This window comes from Pteropus vampyrus, unplaced genomic scaffold (assembly GCF_000151845.1).
Source record: "Pteropus vampyrus isolate Shadow unplaced genomic scaffold, Pvam_2.0 Scaffold39, whole genome shotgun sequence".
Taxonomy (NCBI): domain Eukaryota; kingdom Metazoa; phylum Chordata; class Mammalia; order Chiroptera; family Pteropodidae; genus Pteropus; species Pteropus vampyrus.
Genome location: NW_011888820.1, coordinates 7998606 through 8023569, shown reverse-complemented (window position 1 = coordinate 8023569; position 24964 = coordinate 7998606). Strand labels below are relative to the sequence as shown.

The 24964-nt window shown below is 41.1% G+C and overlaps 1 protein-coding gene and 1 pseudogene across 4 annotated transcripts in view; both read left to right on the top strand.

The window, feature by feature from the left end:
• Positions 1–24964, top strand: part of ZNF608 (zinc finger protein 608) — a 109003-nt gene that overhangs the window by 36890 nt on the left and 47149 nt on the right. For all 4 annotated transcript variants that reach the window (XM_011358317.2, XM_011358316.2, XM_023529597.1 and 1 more), the window contains one exon: positions 9751–10006. In XM_011358317.2, coding sequence (XP_011356619.1) covers positions 9751–10006 — 256 coding nt within the window. The remainder of the gene's footprint in view (positions 1–9750; positions 10007–24964) is intronic.
• Positions 24427–24545, top strand: LOC111738514 (annotated as a pseudogene).

Below are 24964 nucleotides of genomic sequence, written 5' to 3'. Positions count from 1 at the left end.
CTAACTGACCACCTCAGCCCTGACCATACACTGCTCTTCAGCCACTGCTTGTCCCCCTCTGTCACCCTGGAGCCCCTCCAGGGCTCCTGCAGCAATGCTTGGCACATAGTGGCACACCTGGCAAAAATTTGCTAGATGATGAAACGACTTCCCAAGGTGAGACAGCTTTTAAGCGCAGCCCTTATAAAGGGGAGGACATGGGATCAATACACTGCCCCCCATCACACAAACTAGGTCCTTATACCACCCTTGGCTTGTCGGTTTCAGGACCTCTGCATAAGGAGTTGAAATAATAGTCTTAAATCATCTGCCTTCTCCCTCTGTGTTAGCATTTGTTTACTTTTATTCTCAAATAGAATGGCTTAGCATCTTTTTATTAAAAATTTGTGTTTTTGTTTTTTTTTAATTATGAAAGTAGTACATGTTCATGTTAAGATTCATGCAGCACAGAAGGCTATTTTTAAATGGAAAAAAAAAATCTCTGGAAGGATGCATAAGAAACTGTTAGAAGAGAGGTTCCCTCTGGAGAATGATCTTTTGACTTTTATTATTTGCTATGTTCTCCGGAGGGAAAATAGGATTCTGGATCTGTGAGCAGGTTTTTCTTTGGGTGTGGGGGGTTGTTTATGAGAAGAAACTTTTAAAAGTTTGAGTTACGGCACCAAACTTGGTAGAGGTCACCATAGTCCCTGCTGGGATATCCCATGGCGTCTTGTTTTGCTTCTGACCCAGAGAGGTGCCTTAACTCTTAAGACCTCAGTTTCCTCAGTTTGTAAAATCAGATGAGAAAACCTACGCTTGCCTTTCCGTAGAGCTGTAAGGGGAGTGGATGTGAGTGTCTCCAAGGGATCTTTGAAAATAGGTGTGTAGGTGGCCTGGCCATAGGGCCTCTTTGTGATTTTAGCTCGCTCTCTCTCTAACCTTCTAGCTCTGTGATAGTCTATTAGAGCTTTATTTTACCAAGTTGTTTGATTTGATATGAAATTAAAATTTCAAAGCTTTCATTAATTTCTTGAGATCGATCTGTATTTAGAGTCACAATTTGGGAGGTCTGGGAGGAAGAAGGGCGAGACATCACGCTGAGCCTCTGAGACTTGTATTTACAGGAGCAATGTTTAGATTTTACAAGGAAGGAAGTGAATGGTACCAAGAGAGCGTGCTGAGCAGGGGGTCAAAATCGCCCCCTTCTGTGGCCAACCCACCATGCCGTGGAAAGGCAGATTTTTGCCTCTTTCTGAGGCACCTTCTTAGTTCCCAAATGATGTGACTCAGGCACTTCCTTGTTATTTAATTTGTTATGATCGGCATGTATTGTATTGATGATTAAAATGTCTAAAATTGTAGTTGAAAATACTCCTTTCAGGTGGTTGTGAGTGAGATTCCCTAGTTAGTGTAAAGGAGTGCTGTTAGTAGAGAGGATTAGGAAAAAGGTGATTTTTTTTCCCCTCTTAAACAGCCTCCCCACCCGCCACCGCCCTTTAAAATCATGTATGTGTCCAGAAGGATGAGACTGCGAGGCCTCCGACCTTTCCCTAATGTCAACCTCATTTCAAGGAGAAATTAGGGTTATACAACAACAGGCAGTGCATCGATGGCCAGGATCTATTAAGATACTCAATATTTAGAGGTTTTGAAATGGATTTGTTCGTTAATATCAGTACATCCACGTTAAAGCTAAATCCATAATTAAAAATCCAGAGTTTTACCGCTGAGCTTCATTTTTTAAAAGTTTCATTCTTAAGGGTTGGAGAACAGCTCTAATCGATAGAAATGGGATTTGTGTGGAACTTTTCAGGGATTCACCTTTGTGCAGAAAAGTAAAGGGACTTGAGAAAAGGATTAATCCAAGAAGACAGACTTTTTTTCATACCTTTAGAGCTGTCTCCTTTCTTTGTGGCTTTTTTTTTTTTTTTTTTAAGTGTCTTTAGAAATAGTCAGGATGAGAGGAAATCAGACAACCCTTAGGAATTAGGTATTAAGACACTGATCATTTACTGCTACTATTTAAAGCACACGCAGCAGTCCGGGCAGTGGAAGATGTCAGCGGCACTTTTAGAACAGATGAAGAGTCTGTGGCTCAGCCACAGGACATGTTTTTTTAAAGAACGCAAATGAGGCTAAGTACGTGACAACTGATGTGGTCTGGTGGAAAGCGTGCTCAAGGCCAGAGTCCCTACGTCCTCTCCACCTCCACCAGTGTCGCTTTCCTGTGGACCTCTACACAGTTGAATTTGGTTTGGCTTCAAAACAAAACAAAAAATTAAGACATTGAGTTGAGTAGTTTAATTGTACTCTATATACTCAGTACCTTTTCTTCTGCTTTGAAAAGCTGTCAACATTAGAGAATGAAGTTTAAAATAGTCACTTGTTTATATTTTACAGATGTGGCTGGCCCATCTGTGCCTCTGCTTTGTGACCTGCACATAGGGCCACTTTTAGAGTGATACGCTAACGGTCCGTGGCTTCGCCTCGGCCGCCCCCTCCACCCCGCACAAGCAGCACCACAGAGCCCCTGGATTGGCCTTCTTCGGCTTCAGGATGGCTGGAGTCCTGGCCGGAAATGGAAGCATTTGTCTTGGCCCCACTGGCCTTGGGGCAGAGTCCCGCTCCATCCCCAGTGAGACCTATCAGGCTAACAGCTAAGCCTTTGGCTTTTCATTTAGGGCAGTCTCTGGCCTTCACACCTGGGAGTAAAAAAATGAAGATAATGCTTTAGTTCCCAGTCATTGTACATAGTTGTAGCTTTTGGAATTGGATGATTTAAAAAAAACCACAGCAAAACAAACGTGAGCTTTGTTTTCAGTGAGGTTTCTAAGAGGGGCTTCTTCAGAAGGGTTTGCAAGTGTTTGCTTGGACACTCGAGATACACTGTTCTGAAGTATGTAATAAATAGAAGGTGGCACAGGTGTGCATAGCTTCTAACGTACAGAAAAGGGTCAAAAAATGACCTTGGGAGGAAGGTTCTTTCCAACCTGAGTTCTATTTTACATTTAGAAGAGTTTGCTTTGCTGTTAGATCAATGCGGGTTCAAATTCTGGCTCAGCCACTGACCCTCAGCGACCTTTTCAAGTTACTTTCCCCAGGTTTCTTATTTCTCATTTGTAAAGTGCTTTCCCCACAGGCTTGTTGTGAAGACTGAACGAGAGGATGCACAGTGTGACCTAAGCCCTCCTGTCTTACATACGTTGAACAGTAGCTGCTGCCATTTTTTATAAGAAAGTCTATAGATTTTGAAATCAGAGGCCTTCAATTTCAGCTCAGATAAGTTGTCCATCCTCTGAGATCTTCAGTTTCTGCCTCTATGAAATGGGGATGTTGTGAGAGTTAAGTTCAAAATATAGAAAATGTGTGGTGGTGCCTGGTACCCAGTAGGCCCTTAGTAAGAATTCGCTCGTGTCATTTTCGCCAAAAGCTGTAAAGCGCAAATTGTTTTGATCGTGGTTCTAAAAGGAAAAGTCTGCTCTACGGTTAGGAAAGACAGAATTAGGAATGACTGAAGGGCAGTCATTCCAGATTTGTCCGTCAGGGATGGAGAAAAGATCAGTGCTTAAGGAAACAGTTTTAAGCTTCCCGTGCTCTGCTAATGAAGCAGTGATGTCAGAAAGGGCGGTTAAAATGGAAAGTGGGAGACTGCGGCAGTGGTCACCTTTAAAGAGCTGTGACTTCCCCTTCGCAAAGTGCAGTCTCTGTCTAATGCCTTTTAAATTAAAGAGGTGACTGTGGGCAATCTCGTAAAACAGCCAAATGCCAGGATATATGGAGAAAAGTGAGCATTAAGTTATCGTGCCCCACCGCACTCATAGAATGTAAAAATATCAACTGAGCAAAATAAAACACCATTTCCCCTCTGATTGTTTGTCGGTGATCTGAGAGCCCCAGGATGGAGGGATTAATAGCAAGATGAACTTGGAGATTTGTGGCAACAGATGGAAGAAACCCAGGGCAGGCTCTCCTGCCCTGGGTTGTGGGAGGGATTCTTTCATTGAGGCTTGCTTGTTTCCCTGGCCCTTCGTTTCCCCCTTCTTTCTCTGCTGGCGGCACTAGCTGTCCACACAGCTGAGCCACCTGACTGTCTCTTAGATGGATTTGAGCAGAGCAGGAGTGCCTGCTGGAGCACCCACAGCCCTGTCCTGGCGACCCTTCCTCATTTGCTGTCGGCTTCCAGGTACTAGAAACCATCGCTGGCTGATAAGTCACTGTTGGAGTGATGCGAAGCTGCCGCCACCAGCACTCCAGCTTTGGAGCCTTCTTTGCTCATCAGCACTGAGGAAGCCCTTGAAGTGAGGTGAACAGAGAAAATATTGCCACAACCTCTCTGCAGATCCCCTCCACCCCCGCCCCCCCACCCCCAGTCCTCTGATTACACACGCTAAGTGCCGCTATCTGTGTAAATAACCTTTCCTTCCCCGCCTCTCCCTACCCTCCCTGATCCCCCGCTCCCATGCTCTTAGGCTCTCTCCAGTGATAAATAGCCAGGCTACTGCTCAGCGTGCACCAACACCTGGGAATAATCATGCAAAAATAACAGTGAGAGACTGCCGCGCGTCTGTTCTTGACATTAACTTTCCTCAGTTTGACAGGCTGCCACCACCAGCTGTTAGACTTATGGGTCTTTTTTTTTTTTCCCCCACTGGAGATGGCTGCTTTCCTCCTTTCCTCTTTTGGGCTGTAATAGGTTACATCAGTGTCCCATCAAGATGATAGAAAAGAGCTTTGACAAAGGAACTATTACTGAAACCAGCCAGTTCTCTATTCTCATTTTCCCCCCAGTTATTAATAATATGAGACTGCTAATATTTTAAATGATTTTAAAATGGAGTATCTGATTATTGCCAATTTAAGATACTTCCCCCCAGAAAGATATTCATAATTAGCTCTCTTGAATTGCCTTTGAAAGTAGCAAATCCTAGCATTTGGCCTTATAGGGCCAAACCACCTATTGATTTCTTTTTAGTTCAGGTCTCAAGAATATTTGTAATAATGATAATAATATTGCGAATGGCAGTAGCTTTTATTTATTGATAGCTACTCTGTATCGGACCCTGAACTAATGTCGGTATGATCTCACATAATAGTCACGTTAGCCATGTGTTACTTCCATTTTACAGATGAAGCCACTGAGTCCCACAGGGATCAAGAGACTCACCTAGGGTTTTGTAGCTAAAGGTAGAGCTGGATTCCCGGTCCAGAGACCCACCTCTTCTATACCACACAGTCTCCCACTCATTGCTGCTGTTTGCACTCGGGCTCCCACGGACAGCCCCTTGGTTGAGTTCTGCAGTTACAGTTGTAAATTTGCTATATTTGTACAGTTATTTGACTAGTGTCACAGTCTCGCCCACTCCAGCTTTGCCAGCAAGATGAACAGTGCCTGACACAGAGCTGGTGTGTAGAAACTATTTATTGGTTGGCCATATGATTGATCGAATTTAGGTGGGTAAATGGAGACTTTGGGGGGAGCAGTGTATGAAAAAGAGGTGTAACGAGAGACTAGTGAAGGAGATTCTGTAGACGTGGAGGACTCATCAGGGCCTGCTATAAAATGGGGCGGATTACGCTGCCAGATGCCAGTGTAGGAAAGGAACAGTATTTCCCCAGGCTGAACCTCTCAGGGTTAAGCCCTTTTTCTTATACTTTTAACACACTTTAACTGCACTTCACCATGCATTTGGAGGAGATTATAGATTTATGTTAAACATAGTAGGATATAAAAAGCAGCTTTGTAAGGTTGTGTGAAGGGTTAGGGCACTGTAACATCAGACGTGGGAAATTTTTTTTTTTTCTAAGTCATTGTTTACTGAGCTAAGAATTATGCTGAGCCCTCGCTTTGCATGAATGATCTCACTGAGTCATTACCTGGGCCCTACGCAGGTAATTGTTATTCTTACTCCCATTTCTTAGACCCAGACACTGAGCCTTAGAGTAGCCAGGTGACTTGCTCAGGGTCCCACACAGCAAGTACCAACAGGGTCAGGGTCAGGACCCAACACAACCCAAGGCCCACCGCTCCCATGTCCAAGCATATGCTGCCGCCTCACCAGAGAGAGTCTGTGAAAATTGGCGCTTCCCTCTCTGTTAATGAGTTTCATTGGTTGAAGAAATTATGGTTCAGTGTAGGGGATCAGTGACCTGAGAAATCAGGGCGTAGTGGAGCTGATCTTTTGTATAAGGCAAAAAATAACTCTTGAAATCACCCTCTAAAATCCTGCTTTACATATGGTATGTGTGGCTTTGTGTTAGACACCCTGAGGTACACAAGAGAACTGAAACCTTTTCGGGGGGGGGGGAGGGGAACACCTCCCACTGGGGGCATTCACAGGCAGAAGGAATTGGCCACATTCTGTATTAATTCACATCCGCCCCTCCTTTGTCTCCTAATGTCTGTTGAACGCCCCCTACTGTAAAGTTTCTGCTTGTAGGACGCTGCTTGTTCGTGCTCACCTGGGCTGCCACGAGAGATAACTTATTGCCCTTGCACAAATATGGACCACATTTTCCTCTAGAATGAGTAAGGTGGGCTAGATGACCTTATAGCTAAAACATTCTGTGATTGTCTCAGGGAAAAGCTGGGGGCACAAACTCAGCTGCCTGTGCCTGGGCAGGTTACCACAGGCTTAGCCCTATTAGTTGATGCGAGGGTGTGGGCCCAGCATAGCACATTTTTTCAATTATTGTGTTAGGAGATAGTGGAAATTCAGACATTTCCTTAATTTTTTGTATTGGCAAAAAAAAAAAAAAAAATTTAAAGTAGCGTACCTGCTAAATAAAACACCTCTGGGAGTGACTGTAATTCTTCCTCACCTCCTCTGTCATTGGTGACTTCTGGGGAAGAAGGGCCCCCAGTCAATCACACGGTGGCCTTTATTCTCCATTCTAAATCCTGAAGTCCCAATGGAGTAAAGTTCCCTTTTCTGCTCTCCCTGGTCATGATGATCCTGTGCCTGTGGGAATGGCAGTTTTGGGTGTCTGTGGGAAAGCCCGTGCAGTGGAAAAACTAAAAGTTGCTGTATAAGCCAAAGAGTAGCCTTTAAAACTGTATTACCTATTGAGTTTTGTTATCAAGCTTAAGGGTTTTAGACTATTATCACATTGGGGAGGACTGTTTATGATTAAGTTCAATTTATAGTCAAACTCTCTGAACCTTAGCTTTCTCCTTTTAAAACATTTGGGGACAGGGCTCCAATGTCTCTTCTATAAATGTCATCAACTAAACTTTTTTCATTGCATTTGGACTGTGTTAATGGAAATAAACACAGCTTGCTAATAGGCTCAGGATACCAGTGGCCTCTCTTCTCAAGCCGTCTAGACTCTTTGGGATCAAATAGTATGTGAGCGTGTGTGTACATGTATGCAAATATATTCATAAGCAGAGTCATACTGAAGTAAGGATTTAGTCTGCAATTTTGTTGTAATATGATTTGTTGTCAGTATTAGCAGGCCAAGGAAGGAATACATTTTCCAGTTGAGGAAAATGGGCCTCAGTGAGGTTAAATGAGTCTCCAAAGTCACAAGCTTAATTAGTGTGTCAGAGTTGGGGCCAAAATCATCGTGTCAGCATGCTCTGTCCCCATAACTTCTGTCGCACACATCGCTCCTACTGTGTCCTGATCTTCAAAATCAGAGAGTCGATGCTCTGTAAGTCTCCTCACCTCTTTTGTTTCATTTCATTTTCTTGTTTATCCAATTGAAGCTAAATTTGTTTCTCTTGGAATTAATATAGGCTGTTGATCAAGTGATATAAAGAACAGTTTGAGAATATCGTTTCCATTTCGTTTTTTTTTTTTTTCCAGTTTATATGTGTAGCATCAAATTACGGTCAATTTACAACTAACTGTACAAATTAAGAGGTTGTTGAGAAACATGCATAAAGGAAGTACAGTAGCTGGGTTATAATTTGTCTTGGTTATTTTTTTTTTAAATTCTGGAAAGCAAGTCCAATCTCACAGTCTTTTTAGTTGTGATAAAGACTACAAGGTAGCATTGGATTCTCCCCACTCGCTTAAATTTCCTTCCTCAGAACCCTTTTCTTCATTTGTCAGCCCAGTTTTAAAATAGGAACTATCAGTGTGAACTTTGATCCACATTAAGCTGCATTTACACGAAAGCATTAATCACCAGACCTGGGGTTTGGGGCTGTTAAATGCTTTTCTTTCTTGGGCTCTGTGATCAAGAATGAGGAACAATAAAAAGCATGCGGCAAAAGAAGTTTTATGGCAGCTTTGAGAGCAGGAAATTAAGTTTCTTTAATATGCAGTTGGATGAAGGGCTGTTCTATTGCATCTTGGATCACTCAGGAAAGTGAACGTCAGTTTATCACTTCAGTGAAAAGCAAACTGTAGAAATAGTTCCTACAGTTACATGAACAAGGAGCCCACACAGATGACTGCTTCAGCTGTTTAACTGGGAGCACACTTCCTCATGCGACTTATCTTGAAATGCACTCTTTTTGTGTGTATGTGTGTTTTTATTTTTAACAGAAAAGACTATGTAATATTACATCTGTAGCCAAGTGTTGATTTCTTACAAAGGTTACGTGGGGACATAGATGTACATCAGACTAAGGTGGCATTTTATCAGAACGGCCTTCTACGTGTCCTTTTTTTACACATATGGTTTGCTAGCTCAACTGATAAAATGTGCAAGGTGTCTTTCCTTCTATGGTGGTGTCCACATGCAACACGAGGACCTAAGTAGGGATTTGGAGTCCTGGAACAGACCTGCTTTTGCATTTGGCTCTTTCCCATTTGATAGCGTGTCATCAGGACCACAGCTATTCTATAGCGGTCATGATAGTTGTTAAAATGGGTTGAATGAATCAGTCGGTTGGTGATCTACCTGTTTAGTACAGGCATAGCTTTTGGTTTCACTATGGCCAGTCTCCTAAACTTTCTGTGAAGAACTCCTTTGCTGCTCTTCTCAGGGTAGGGGTGTAAAGCAGTTACTGCACCACAGGATCTTGTGTTGGCTGCCAGTACTATTTCCTGGATTTAAAGAGAGGACTGCGGAGTCATGGTCAGACTCATCAGGGATCTTTACAAGTTCAACCACTAAAGGACTCGTGCACTGGAGAAACTCAAATTCTGTGGATGTTGGGCACACCCATTTATTTCTCCATTTATGTGAATTCTGCTAAATTTTGTAGTAGACCACTTAATTAGAAGTTGGTGCTTAATACATGCTAATAATATCCAGTTTATGTGTTTCAGTGTGTGTAATCTAAGTTTATGTATTGTATATATTCAGCAGAGTAAGTTATATATATATTTTAGTAGTGATTTGAATTCATCGTGGTTTATATAAAGTACTTTGGAAATGATTTTAGTCCATCTCCTGTGCTTAGATGTCCAATGATGCATATGTGGTGTTTATTGGAGTTTTTCCTTTGGAAAATAGCTTATTTTGAAAATAAGATTTCATTACAAGTGGGAAATAGTCTTAATTTTGCAAAGCACGTTTGATTCACATGTACTGAGGGCTAAGGGTTGTCTGTTGGTGGATTTAGGAGGACATTGAAGGCTTGCCTATAATACAGGAAGCTAGAGCTCCAATATTTGCCTCGTTTGGCATGAAAAAATAAAATGCTCATTTCTATTCTACTTTATATTTTGGCACCATTAAAACTCCCAAAGCGTGTTATAATTGCAAATGGAATTTGGAATGGTGATATATTCTAGAAGTGATGTAAACAGATTGCATTAAAAAGAACTCACAGAGTGCAGCACCACTGCAGTAAGCCTGTCTGTCTTTCAGGTTGACCCCCTGTTTACAGTGCCAGCTCCGCCACCGCCGATTTCCAGCAGTCTCACGCCTCAGATTCTACCCTCCTACTTTTCCCCATCTTCATCCAATATTGCAGCACCGGTTGAGCAGCTTTTGGTTCGGACTCGTTCCGTGGGTGTCAATACCTGTGAAGTTGGAGTAGTGACAGAGCCAGAGTGTCTTGGGCCCTGTGAACCTGGGACCAGTGTGAATTTGGAAGGGATCGTGTGGCATGAAACAGAAGAAGGTAAATACAATTTATTTTTATTTATTTCCCCGTGCCCTCTTCCCCATGATGTATTTATGTCACCTGTAAGGGGAATTTGCTTTGTGGTATTTGGAGAGGAAAGAAAAGTGGTTTTTATGCTCTTTGGATTTTTGTTGAAATAAGAACTATGTTTGTCCTTTTGTTCATGACTGCTTTTACTTTCAGAATGAATCAGGTGTCCCTAAAAGTGGCTCTCCACTGTAAGTGCTAACAGGGAGGAATGTGAGAAGCAGGGTGAGGGTCACCTTTGCCCCTGAGAGGGATCATGAGAGTCAGAAAGGGACATAGATCTCAACTGATCGCTCTCTCTGACATGACGTTTTTGTGTTGCTGAGCCTTTCACTACTACCTTCTGAATTGAGCCAGGGTTCTTACATTTAGTGAGGGGCCATCATCACGATGTGGCTGCGGCTGGTTGGTTCAGAGCTAATGAAGCCGAGGTCAAAGGCTTAAGCCCCAGTTGATCCAGTCACGTCTGTTCTGTGACCTGCGGGAGACCACAGCACCTTCCCTGCCCCTTAACTCAGCAGTCCATCTGGCAAGTGCAACCCATTAGTCACAACAGAAGCAAGGTACAAGAGAAATAGATCAGGATTAACCTGTCATTGCTATTGGAAATATAAATCAGGCATGTGCCATACTGATAGTGGATCACAGACTATGGTTGGCCACATCTATAGCATAAGATCATTAAGGACAGAGGTTTCAGGTGGCGGGTGTCATTGATAGAGGCCAAGAGATAATGAAAAACTAAATACCAAGGAGAGAGCTTCATTGCTCCATTGGGGAATGAGTAGAGTAGAACAGCTAAGGGAGAAGCATGCCCATGGGTACACCAATGGAAAAAAAGCAAATGAAGAATCGAGGTCGGGGGGAGACTTTTTTTCCTCTGAGCCAAACTGGTCAAGGATAAAGGAGACACAGTTGTCAATATCACGGTCTTTCGGGAGAGAAGAAAGGGCAAGAATGAGGGTAGGGAGAAGGGTCAGAGACTCAAAAATCATTGTTAGGATCCTCTGTAACGAGGGGAAATTTTGAGGGCTGAAACTTAAAGGGAAGAAAGCAAAATATGTGCAAAAGAGGCTGAGCGAATGGGAAAGCAGACAATATTGGGAGAAACTGTTGAGAAAGAAGTAATCGAGAGAAAATAGTTAAGAATAGTGACCAATTATGGGGAATGAGAGTAAAAGTGAAGAATGAAAATCAGGTGACCGGTGTAAGCGTAATTACCTGAAGGCAGAAAACAAGTTGTTTTAAGATAGAAAAACAAAAACTCTTAGAAAAATCTTCGAATTCTGCATATTACATCGAATATATTCTTATCGGACGTATTTCATAATTAGGTAAGAAAAATTTCGATAGCCTCCGTAAGGAAAAATAAATTACAGAAGAAGGAACCAGAGAAAGGGACTGAAAGCAGTAGACACGGGGAGCTCTCTTGTTTGTTCAAATGGAAGTGATAGTCAGAATTTACTTTTGGCTTTAGAAATTTGGGGCATTGGGGGCACCTCCCCCTTTGTACTTTTAACTGGGAAGCCACTTAAAACAGTACTATGCAACCACGTTGGGAGGGATCGATATAAGAGGAACTGGAATTAAAAATTTTCCCATCTGGCATGCCTGTTCACACACCACCCAGTGCAAGGGATCTCAGGTGGGGCGCAAGCCTCTCTCTCATTGCCTCTCTTTGGGGTGTGCAGAGTCCTTCTTTCCTTCGATTTGCTCCTAGAGCAGATGTGATGGATAAAGGGCTTCAGGTTGGTATCTCAGTGTGAAAAGTATAGAAAAGGACTCGAGACATAATCATAAGAGGACTTGAGACAGTTAATTAGTTAGGTGCCAATTTTCAGGACCAGAAAACGATTTGGAAAGGAAGATTATTTCCATAAACTGAAAATTAAGATTTTCTTGCACTTGGATAATTGACTCATCACGGTGAGGCACTATCTTCCATTTCTTAGCTGTGACTTTGTGTCCCTCAGTTTATTGCTTGTCATTATTTATTCTAGTGTGGAATAGGATCGAGTTCCTGCAGTGTGACCTCACTGGTGGTGGATGTTGTAAAATTAGCCACAAACTTTCTTGAATCGCTGTAAGGCTTGGGTTATTTTTCACTTTGCTTAGAAATCTGATGGGTTTTGACTTTTAACATTAGCCTCTAATAAAAGATGGGACCGTTTAGGGAAAAAAAAAAAAAAATCTGTGTTTAAAAACTTAGTCGATATGGAATTCTGATACCCTGGGCATACGCTTAAAGAGCTTTCTGGCATTATTATTTTGTTGTTGTTTTGTTATTATTTGGTAGTGATATATATGAAGCCTCTCCGTTTCTACCCTCTTCTCTGAAAAATCAATCTTCTGAGTCCGATGTACCTGCTTTTGTATACTGTGATACATCCATCCCCGGGGACACCTTCCATCCGTTCCTACGGCAGACTGATAGCTGTCGAAGCTTCCAGGCAGAGTAATGCAGCCCTTGGGCAGCTCCAACCTTCTTTTAACTGCCTCACATTTTCCAGGATTTGGAATGTGTGGATGTTTACTGTGGTGACGAGGAGCTGGAGCTGTTAATAGAGTTATTCTTGCTGAATAAACTAAACTTCTGACCTCCATAGAATTTTAAGAACTCGTCTTAGTAAAGGCCTGGGTCACAAGATGTGTGTTTAATGTGCAGCCATTTTCAAGAGCATTCCATTTGCATTTTTTCTTAGTACAGTCTGGTTAAGGGTCTTGCACCGATTTAAAAATTAAACCTACTTGACCGTTAATTTTTTCCCTTTCGGGAAAAACAAAGAAGGAAACAGAACAAACACATTTGGAGAGCTAAAAGGGACGGAATTGGGGAGACGGGGAGGAGAAAACAAGGCACAGTAGCTTTCTAGTCTGAGGTTTCACTAACAAAGAACTTCAAGTCAAGCAGTTATAAAACTGTCAGTTGCCTTTGACTAATGTCCTACAGATTGAGTTGTATAAAATCTCTTTCCTAGTATTTTCATTTTGAAGGCATTGTGTAACTGGTAGTGTTTTTCACAAACCTCATTTGTTACGTGCATTCACGTGTGTGAAGGTTGTATATGTGTATGCGTTTGGAGATCCTAGAAATTTTAAGAGCTCATATCCGCAGTCTTTGGGGAATACTGAGTGTTCTTGTGATTTCTTTGGATTGGTGGCAGGGAACAGGAAGACTGGACTATGAAATCCCCACTAATTCCTAATTGTTTCTTGGGCTTGGAGTTCCTCATCTGAGGAGGATACTTTTAGCTACAGACTTTCCCCTTAGCGGTCCTGCCAATACAGGAAGTCGTTGTTGCCTAAGGAACCAGAATGTGCTCAGGAATAGAGTGCTATGAGAGAAGTTCCCTCTGGAAATAATTAGTGGGTTTCAGATCATGCTTAATAGGAGAGAAAAACTATTACTGCATTTGGATGTTTAGTTATTCTACCCTGATCTTTCTACTTTAAGGTGAACGCATAGGAGCAATGATATATTGTACAAAATTACTCTCAGATGTTGGAAAAATTTCATTCCTGACATTTGGGACACACATGCCTAGGTATAGTTATTTGTTTGAAAATTTGCTCTTTTGGGGGAGGGGAGAAATAAAACAGACAAAATGTGTATACATACAGCAATGTGTGTAAATACACATGTGTTGAACTTGGCTTTTTAGCTCTTCTGAATGTATTTTCCTTTTGATTTTTATTGAACCATGTTTAACCATGTTTCTTCTTGGGCCTTTTTTCTTTTTCTTTTTTTCTCCCTACTGGAGAACATACTTGGTTCGGCGGTGTCCGTGGTTATTGTCATGGCTATCATTTTCCCCTGCTCTGCCAGTCTGTCATCCCTGTCCCCTCCGTCCTCCTATTGGTTAAGCAGAGCCACTTCGGTTAAGAAAAGGAAATGAGAGAAAGAATCTTGGTGTTTGCCAATGACAGCCTTTCAAACGTCTATAGGTTACAGGACAGTGGTTCTTAACTCTGTGCCTTTGCATCACCTGGAGAGCTTTTAAAACATGCTGGTTCCCAGACACTGCTCCAGGCATTTACTGGGTCTGGGTAGGCAGTGTGGTCTGGTTTGGCCACCTGACACTGGCGGTTTTTTTTCAAAGCTTCCCAAGGGATTCTAATGCACAAGCAAGGTTGAGAACCACTGTCTCAGGGGAAAGAGGGGATGTCCTGGTCATTTGCAAACTGTTTGACCTTTTCTCTTTAAGGAAGTTACATGTGTTATTATTGTCTCATTTTCTCGGGTATCAGATGGACAGAGGCACCTGTCCTACCTGCCTCACAGCGTAGATAGTGCCTGTCAAGATGCTGTAGTGTGGCAGGTGAGCATAGCTGCTTAATCACAGCGCTAATGAAAAAAGAGGGTCCAGCTTTGATTCTGAACGTGCGCTCCACAGAGGTTTGGTGGGGGGAGAACTTAATGAACAACAACTGGGTCCCGCTCTTCCTGATTTACCGCTGTAGCCAGGTGGACCTTACTGTTTGTTTCTCCGGTGAGCCAGACGCAGTAGCTTTGCTTCTGCGTGGTCTCTGCTGAATTATTTTTGAAATAGTTCAGAAACCCAGAGTAGTAAGGAAAGTTAATGAAGTAGCAAATGAAGGATGATATTCAGAGAATCACTGGGGGTTTTCAGAGGGGACAATGGAAAAACAAGTGGCAACTTATGACAGTAAGTATGGTTTTTAAAAGACGACTTAACACTTGGTGTGAGAGGATGAATGCTTGTTTACATGAGGTCCTTCACCTGATATTCTGTGTATTTTCCAAGGAAGGAAAAGTAATCTTGAGAATTAATGTGTTACAGGCAATTAATTGGAGAAGTAAATGATGCTCCTTAAACCACCAGAGATGTTCGTAAATTCTTTTGCTTCTTCTGCATCTCTAAAGTCATAGAGAGGATAGTGTTTCAATTTAAATGTGCAGTGTAGGGGGTTTAAAGCTAATTCATTACAAGGCAAATGATTCTACATAATTGACACAAGGTATTGTTATTCCTATTTCTGCACTATTTACATACCAATTGAATTACTGAGAATAGAACTTTCCTTTTTCAGATTTTGATTTGAGGAGAGATTAAATATTCATCCAGGCCTTAATATCGATATTTTCTGTAACTGAGCATGGAGTCGGTGTACCACTTTAACTAAGTGAAATATTGCTACTTATTGAGGTATTTCCCCAGTGATTTTATACATTCAGCTTTGACTTACAAAAAGAAAGAGTCAGCTGCCCACTTTTGCTTGGCGTTTCATCAGCTACCACAGCAATGATGATAACTGCGCAGCGTTGGGGAACTTTAAGATGGAGGATGGGTATGCGAAACCTGTCAGCGCTGGGCCGTGTGGGGATGAGTCAGCCCTGCATGTGAGTGCGGCAGGTGAGCACAGTTGTGTTAGTGAGGAAAAGGGCCCAACCCAGATCCTCTACATGAACTCCACAGCGGTTTTGAGGGGCTGAAAGAACTAGTAGTTGGTACCACTCTGAGTATTGGTCGTGAAATTTATCATCAGCTTCTTGGGCCATCTTGCAGTGTTGGTTGCCATTGAAAGTGTGGATGGTTCCTTGGGCAGAGCAGCCCAAAGGATACGCATTCCAAACTGCACAAGGTGCTGCCGATTTTCACATGCAAAAGGCAACCCGAACAGAAAATCGAATTCGTGTATTTGCTGGACCATACACTGTCTTAGTTGACTCTGATTATTCTGTGTACAGTGGCAAAAAAATTTTGTTTTTATATAATAAATAGATAGATAGATATTATAAATAACTGTAAAACTCATCATGTAAGTACTTTCTTTTTTAAGACGACTGAAACTAATGTTACCAGCTTCACAGAAAAATCAGAAAGTAAAAAGGGAGGATGGGTATTCTCATAGTGAATACTCAAAAAAGATTTGTTGGATGAAGGAGAGAGTAAGGAAGAGGGGAGGGGAAGGGTTGTTCGTGCCACTGCCTCGAGTTTTGTTTTACTCTTAGACCTACCTGGGTTATGCTTTCTTGATGCGGTAATGTGGCTGACATTTGGATGTGATGAGTGATTGTATGTTTTGCTGAAAAGCAGGAACATAGTCACTTCACCTCTTGTCAATGTGAAAAATAAGCTGCTATTAGGTAGGATTCAGCTTAATGTTTTTAGACAGAACATTTGTTCTTTTGTGTCATTTGTGTGTATATTTTGGTGGTGACATTAAGTGTTAAGTAATGAAGCAGTAAGTTTTGAACTCACGATGTAAAGGCGTTTTGTTACCCCTTTTGGTTGCTTGACGTTGTAGCTAAACTTATATGTGACTACAGAATGTAAGGTACTTTTAAAACTAACCTTTTCTTCGGACTTAGGTATAGTAAAAGATTTAAGAAGTCGTCTTATAAGATTTGTGTGTGTGGTAATGTCTTGTCTGCTTGTTTATCTTTTTCCTGTAAAGGAATTGATAAGAAAATCTTGAAAGAGTCTTAATATATTTTGACTTGGAACTGAAGATATATTTCCTGATTACCAAATGCAGATAGTCTGTCTCGTTGGTTACAAAGAATAGCTAGCTGTTGGCTCATTTAGGCACATTGATTAAAGTAGTTCATTGACTTTAAAAATATTTTTTCTAGCAGTTTTATTGAGATATAGTTTACGTAACGTATAATCCATTCATTTAAAGTGTACAATTCAGTGGTTTTTAAAACATATTCAGAGTTATGCAGCCATCACCACAATTAATTTTATAATACTTTCATTACCCCAGAAGAAACCCTGTACCCGTTAGCCATCACTGCCACTTGCCCCCAACCCCCTATTTCATTGACTTTTACATCTTTGTCCTTTCTTGATTCTTCATTATTTTTATGTGTAAACATGTATGTTTTATGGATGAGAGGATTGATTTGTTGAGCACTTACTCCGTGTCAGGCATTGTGCTGGGCTTGCTTGTCAGGTAATGATTTCCTTAATCTTCAGAACAAAATCCAATGTAAGCTATTATTATCTATATTTTAATAAAGGAGACTTAGAAAGGGATTCACCTGTGCAAGGCGGCACACCTGGTGAGTGAATTTGAACCCGCATTCTGGATTTTTGTCTACCACTGCTCAAAAGTTCTCGTATATTTCACAAAAATGCTCTTTGGAAAGAGGGAGTAAGATGTGACGTGATAACTGGAATTTTTATTTTTAAGTATGGAACGATAGAAAATTCTTTACAGTTCTAGCATCTGATTTTGGCAGGCGTAATTGAATCAGCTTCAGCTGGGTTGATGTATACACACCCTCCCTTTCAGCTCACTCTGCTGTAAGCTGCTTAAGTGCACAAATCCCATCTGTTTGGTTCACTGTTGGATTCCCAGCGCCTGGCACAGAGTAAGGGTGCCATACATATTTGTTGAATGTTGAATAAATTCGTGGAACAAAGTGATAGGGTCCTTATACCTGTTTAAGTTTAAGTAGTGTAGCTTTCTAGTCAGGAATTTATTACTTTTAAATTAAGTTTGGCCTAGACTATCTGGAAGAAATGGTCCTAAATATCTCCTTTGTCACTGGTTTTTAAAAAACCATTACAAAATCTGATTATACTTTATTACATTTCAGCTTCTAACCTTGCTATTATTAGACCAACCTCCACAAAAAAGCAGAAACAAAATATTTTGTGTGCATTTCCCCTTTAGTTATTCATATCCTTAATGTGGTTTTTATTTGCTGATTTAAAAAAAGAATACATGGTCATTTTTAGTACATTTTTTGGGAGGAGGGGGAACCAAAAAAGTAGAAAAAAAAATTGTCCAGAGTCTCAATAATCAGACAACCACTTTAATTTGTTAGTTTACTTCTTAGTTTTTTCCATATACATTTTTTAAAATGTAGTTGCGATCACTTCTGGAGTTAACACTTTTGAATATTGCTTTCTCTTTTAATCTTTACGTTAAAACAAGCATTTCTGATGTTAAAAGCACTTTCTAAAAAGCATTTTTCATTGATAATAAAGATTCCGTGGAGTGGACACATAAAATTTAATTTAAATTCCTCAAATGATGGATATTTACATTGCCTTCCACTTCTTAGATAAATATAAGCAGTACGTAGCATATCTTTGTGCATGAATTTTTCCGTGGTGTTTTAGGAATGTGTAATTATTATGCTAAGATCTGTTTTCAAGAAACAGAATTGCTGAGTCAAAGGAAACAAACGTTTTTAACACTCTGGAGCACGTTCCGATTAGCCGCTTTCCCCAAAGGTTGTGTCAGTTTACCCTGCCCTGGTTGAGAATGCCCTTCTCTCTTACCCTTCCCAACTTGGGACTCACTGACATTTTGATGACAAAAGGGACGAGGTTGTAAGTCAAATGCACAGTTTGTGACGCTCAGAGCTGTGATTCTAACCTAGATGGAAAGGGAATGAGATTTCCCCTTGTAAAAATCAGAATGGCTAGCCAGAGAAAGCATGTGGCTGGGGCTCTGCCCTGGTGGGGACTTAGCTCTGGATGATGGAGAGGTTTAGATTTCACTTCTGCTTGTGTCTAGAATGACATTTTGCAGCCCCCCACCCACCCCCCGCCCCAAGCGAAAGAAGTTAAAAAGAGACTTTTAGATGTGAGGAATTTAAACACCCAGGGGAGGAAATTTGTCAAGCATCCATTCTGAACTGGGAGGCATCTAAGCTGCTTGTGTTTCTGAAAACGTCTTTCTTTTGGGTTCTTCAGAATAAAGATGAATGGACAGGATCTTTATAGAAAACCTTTGTGCCTCATGATTTGTCGATGTATAGGATTTGTCACTTGACTTACCCAAGCAGTTTGCAGCTTCTTCCCTGGCGCACTCCAGCCCCGCCTTGACTCCCACACCCCCAATATTTATGTCATCCTATAGCCTCTTCCCTGGGCTGCTTCTGTGTATAGCTGCAGCAGGAGGAACTATCCAGGTAGTTTTTAAAAGTAATATCTACCAAAGCATTCCCATATGTACCCTTCCCCGGCCCTTCTGTTTTCCAATAAGATTGGCTAATATTTCCCTGGCAGAAGGAAGATAAGCTATAAAATGGGAGAAGGCATATCATAGGTTGCAAAAAAGCCATTCTCAGCAAAGAAAGTTGGGGAAATTAGGCTCATGGGCACAATTGCAAAGTATCTAGCAAAGTCTGATGTAACAATCAGGTAAAAAGTGATGTGTGAGGTAGGCAAGACCCTCATTGCTCATTTGATAGTTGTTTATAACTGAATAGTAAATCGAGCAATAATATACATACCACACCCATATGTTTTCATTTCATAATTAAGCCTTCTAACTCAAATATGTATCCGAGATGCTTTCATAGTATATTTCAGTTCTTGGGCGTTAGAAGTGTGACTCGTTCCTTTACATGACGCACTTGGGGTATCAGAGCAATTAAACACTTTGGGAAACTTTAGATTGCTCTGCCAACACCATCTAAGTAGCATCTTTTCACTTATGTGGAAGATTCCTACAGTTAGCCCTGCCACTCTGATCGAGAAACTGAGATACAGACAATCTAAACAAAAAAGGACTGTGTGTCCTTTCTGGATTTCTAGTTTCTACCTAAAGTGATCAGCCTGTCCTAGTTTTACGTCTGTGTTTGTTTTTGTATGTGTGTATGTATGAATATGAGCAATTATTTAAAAAATATGCTAAAAGGCAGATAAACATTTGCTTGTCAGTTTGAGGTTTTGACTGAAATGTGGGGAATTAATTCGGCTTATAGAGTGAAATGTTTTCTGAATTTAATATTCATCAAATATTTTTACAAAAATACCCAAAATGTCGATTTTGATTATGTATTTCATAACAAGAAGAAAAGTGGCCAACCACTTCCCGTGCATCAGAGGCAGTGCCACATGTTCTCCTGGCTCGGTGGGCAGCTCGAATCCCGCCAGCCCTTCAGGGACCCACATGTACATCTGCACAGTTTTGTATGTTGTCGTGTAGATGTCTTCTTGATGTCTGCATTGACAGACAACTTTTGAAGTAAGTCAAGTTGAAAGAGCTGACTGAGAACATTTAGCGTGTCTTATTTCGCTCGAGTAGCGCAGCACAGGCCAACTTGCTTAAAGAGAACTAACAAAGACTGCTTTCCACTGCTCTCCTCGGCTTCATGAGAAGACCCAGTAGCTAGCTTTTCAGAGCATGAAAAGCTAGCCAGTTCCAGACAGTACTCACAGTGAGCTGCTTCTTTCCAGCACCTTGAGCATACACATATAAAATTATTTCTTGTCCAAACAAACAAGAAATATAGGAGAGGGGGGAAACTGGAAACACAGAGAAACCATAATTGGCATTGGGGTCACTGGCTTGGCACGCTCTGAACCTGGAACTGAGCTGGCCGTGGTGAGCGTGCGTCTGAGAGGCGCTTCGAGTTCAGTAAGTCTTTGAATACTCGAGGGCAGACAAGTTACGAGGCCATAGACTGGAAAAGTCTTCTTTGCAAAGCGCTAGAGCCATATCGAACTTGTCTCTTTCATAAGATCTCTGCTTGGTAGGGTGACTGAAAGGCATTATCACATTCACAGGGAGTTCCAAAAAAAAAAAAAAAAGTTAAATTCTAGGTTGATAGTGGGACAAAATGACCCAGTGGGAGCAGGAGAACGGCGGTTCAATTTTCAAAGAAGCAGAATGCAGTGAGCTACATATTGACTGCACATTAATCTTAAGCAATTCAGAAGAAGAGCATTAACCACAAAATCCTTTGTCAGTTACTAGAGAATCTCTGAAGTGTACATCCTCTAGGACATCTCACTTTATATCTGGCTTTTGAATTAAATATCTTCTTAAAATAAACATCATCATTCATGCCAGTCCTCTTGAGCTTGCAGTTGCTTGCAGTAGCACATTTTCAAGTATGGAATTTCAACAAAGCATGACACATGTTGAGTGTGACTGTTAAGTATCTTGGGCTGTGGTTAGCATCACCATCCTCATTTTCTCAAAGCGAGGAAAATGAAGTATGGGGAATTTATGACCAGGGTGAAAATCAAGGCAGGGTCTGAAGGAGAATCAAATGTCACAGAGTTCTGGCAGCTTCAGTGATGGCTTGGGGCAGGGATCTAGTTGTCTTGCCCCCATATGCTCACCTCAAGGTTTCAGAAGAAGGTGGGCTGACCTTACTGGGCTCCTCCTCTGAGGAGTCATTCAGGCCTGGCAGCTAACCCAAATCCCCTGGGGTCTGGGTACTGGCTCGTTGATACCGTTGATAACGTTTGTTTTTTCCAGATTTGACTCTCACCCTGACCCTCCTGATGTGTAGAGTCAAGCTTTACAAAACTGCACTTTACCCAAGGGAGATGCAGATGCTCTGCCAAGGGGTGTATGCACCCTTAATTATGTACACTTACTCAGTGCACATGGTTTGCTTATTTTGGAATAAGTAGACATAGTAGTCCGGTGTTTACAGAGGACTGCTATGGAATTGTGGGGGAGCCCACATCGTGTTGTTCTTTCGTTCCATAAATTCTGGCAGCTTCAACTTGTTATGGTTCAGTATTTGGTGTCATTGCCCCGTTTATTTCACTCTGATTATTATTGAAAAGGGAGAAGGGATAGCAGGGGGTGCCCCGTCAGTTGGGAAGCATAATATGATTGATTAGAACTCAAAATGAAAACGTGAAGATCAATTGAAGGCAGCCTAGGCCTGCCTTCTACTGCACATGAACTTCTTGTTTTTTGGTTACTTGAATAGTGAAAAGTATCTCAATCAACAGTACCTGACTGAAAAAAGCTCATGAGAAGCTATATGCCTTTGTAATCTCCCATGATAACTAAACAAAAGGAGCGTTTTATATTTCATACAAAATATTGTATTTATCAAGATCTTCCAGAAGGGTACAATTGAGTAAATCAAGAAACACCTTATTTTTTTGTCTTTTTATTTTTCATTTATTTTTAATTACATTTATTGGGGATGACATTGATTAATAAAATTATATAAGTTTCGAGTATACAGTTCTGTAATACATCATCTGTATATTGCATTGTGTGTTCACCACCCAAAGTCAAATCTCCTGCTGTCACCATTTATTTTACGCACCCCCCCCCCCCGCCCATAATTCCCTCTGGTCACCACTAAACTGTTGTCTGTGTCTGAGGTTTTGTTTTGTTGTTTGTCTTGTTCATTTGTTGCTTTCAGTTTTATGTCCCACATATGAGTGAAATCATATGTTCTCAACTTTTTCTGTCTAACTTATTTCACTTAGCATGATAATCTTAAGATCCATCCATGTTGTCACAAAAGGCAGTATTTCATCTTTCCTTATGGCTGAGTAGTAGTCTATCGTATATATGTACCACATCATCTTTATGCAGTTATCTACTGAAGGACATTTCGGTTGTTTCCATGTCTTACCTACCGTAAATAATGCTGCAGGGAACTTAGGGGCACGTATATCTTTACGGATCAATGTTTTCAAATTTTTCGGGTAGATACACGGAAGAGGGATTGCTGGGTCATATGGTAATTCTATGCTTAACTTTTTGAGGAACCTTCGTACTCTTTTCCATAGAAGCTGCACCAATTTACATTCCCACCGGCAGTGTATGAGGGTTCCTTTTTCCCCACAACCTCTCCAAAACTTATTACTTGTCTCGTTGATAATAACCATTCTTACAGGTGTGAGGTGGTATCTCATTGTGGTTTTGATTTGCATTTCCCTAATAATGAAGTTGAGCATCTTTTCCTATATCCATTGGCTGTTTGTATTTCTTCTTTGGAGAAATGTCTGTTCAGGTCCTCTGTCCATCATTTTTTTAATTGGATCGTTTTTTGTTGTTGTCGAGTCTTATGAGTTCTTTGTATATTTCGGATATTAGCCCCTTATCAGAGGTGTTGTTTGCAAATATCTTCTTCCACTCAGTTGGTTGCCTCTTTGTTTTTTGTCGATGGTTTCTGTGCAGAAGCTTTTTTTAGTTTGATATAGGTCCATTCATTTATTTTTGTTTTTACTTCCCCTGGAGGTGAAATTCATAAAATCCTCTCTAAGACCAAGGTCCGTGAGTTTAGTACCTATGTTTTCTTCTTTGTGTTTTATTGTTTCAGGTCTTTTATTTAGGTTTTTGATCCATTTTGAGTTAATTTTTGTATATGGTGACAAATAACAGTCTAGTTTCATTCTGCTTGTGGCTTTTCAGTTTTCCCAGCACCATTTATTGAAAAGGCTATCTTTTCTCTATTGTATGTTTTTGGCTCCTTTGTCGAAAATTATTTGCCCACATATATGTGGTCTTATTTCTGAGTTCTCAATTCTGTTCCATTGGTTTGTGTGTGCCTGTAATATTTTTGTTAAAAATTCTCCTTTATCCTTTTGGCTGCAATGTTCTGATATTGATCCATCAAGCAGATTTTATTTTAATGCATTGTTACAGAATCCTCAAGAGTTCTTGGTGTTGCAGTTGTGACTGTTACTAGAAAAACTATTTTTGAGAAAAGACTTGTAGCTAAACCATGAGAAAAACCAAATTAAAACAAAGTGATGTGATTGCTATAACTTTGCAGTGACTGTAGTATTAGTCTTAAGAGAAAAGGGAGACTGGTTGAAAGAAAAAGGAAAACTATGTGACTATTAAAGTTCTGCTGGGAACTCCCACTTTCCACCATACCCATTTGTTATAAAAATGTATCTATAATGAGTTAATGAAGTTCTTTTAGAGTATCTATAATGAGTTAATGAAGTTCTTTTAGAGTATTCCGGTTGCTTCCTCTGCTTTTGCTGAGATCCCTTGTTCACTGTGAAAGCTAATGTATTTTACAAAAGCTGAGTGATATGATGTAGTTCAGAAATGCCTTTGGACCGTGGGGAAGTTTGTTAAATTACAAGGGAAAACACGAAACTAGAAAAAAGCACGAGACCAGGTGTCAACAGAACCAGGTGGCTGTCTCGCTTTTCTCACCATCGCGCTGTGTGTTCTTGGTTCTGGGCCTCGCTTTCCTCATGTGTAAAATGCGGGGTGTGGGGTTGGTGGAGTACATAATCTCTTGAAGGTCCTTGAATTTTGAGGAGCAAGGGAGTGTGAAGATCTCGAGTGTTCTTGCCAGAATCATTTCAGACTTAAAAAGATTTTGAACAAACTGCTTAGCAAACAGCCTGGATGGCGTCACCCTCACATCACCCTCCCGGTTAGTGCCAGGTCCTGTAGAACAGCCGGTAGACACGACTGGAGTCTCCAGCCTTGAACTCTCTGTTTCTTGAACTCTTTGTTTACTCAGATCGCTATTGATCTGCCCTCTCCTAGCGGTTGTGCAGGTAAAAGCGGAGTCTGGTCCGAGTAGGCTGACATTTATTTTAATCTCTGATACACTCCAAGGAAGGAGGAGCACATTGAAGACATTATCTGGTAAGGTTCCTAGGAGGTAGAATCATAACACGTTCATTAGCAGGTTTTCAAACCCTTGGTCTGAAATGCCTGCACAAGTCTTTAGCCATTCCACCCTGAACAGGCCCGATCCCGTCCGATCTCAGAAGCTAAGCAGGGGCGGGCCTGGTTAGTACTTGGATGGGAGACCACCTAGGAAGGCCAGGTGCTGTAGGCGTAAAAAAGTAAAAAGGATTGTAAGCTCACCAAGGTCCTTGCAATCTGTGAGGTCCATCAAGGGTTGCCTCGCCTAAAAGAAAATGAAATAAAATGCCTGCACAAGTCCCAGCTACTTCTAGTGCTACTGTCTCTACCTTGTATCAAGACTCATAATTTATATAATGTTATTCACCAATGTCACCCCAATAAATTTAATATAAAGAAAGACTCATTACAATTCCTTAAAATGCCCAAAAGACAGCTGTGAAGTAGAGAATGTATTGGATGCATGAGAGTTCGCACACAAGTGTAGTTTAATTTGCCTTTTTAACTTTTTATTCAGGTACGCAGCTATATAGTTTAAAAAGCTACAGAATGTTACAAGTTCTCATAAAAAAAGTTTCTTATTCCACCTTCTCCTTAGCCCAGTTCCTACTC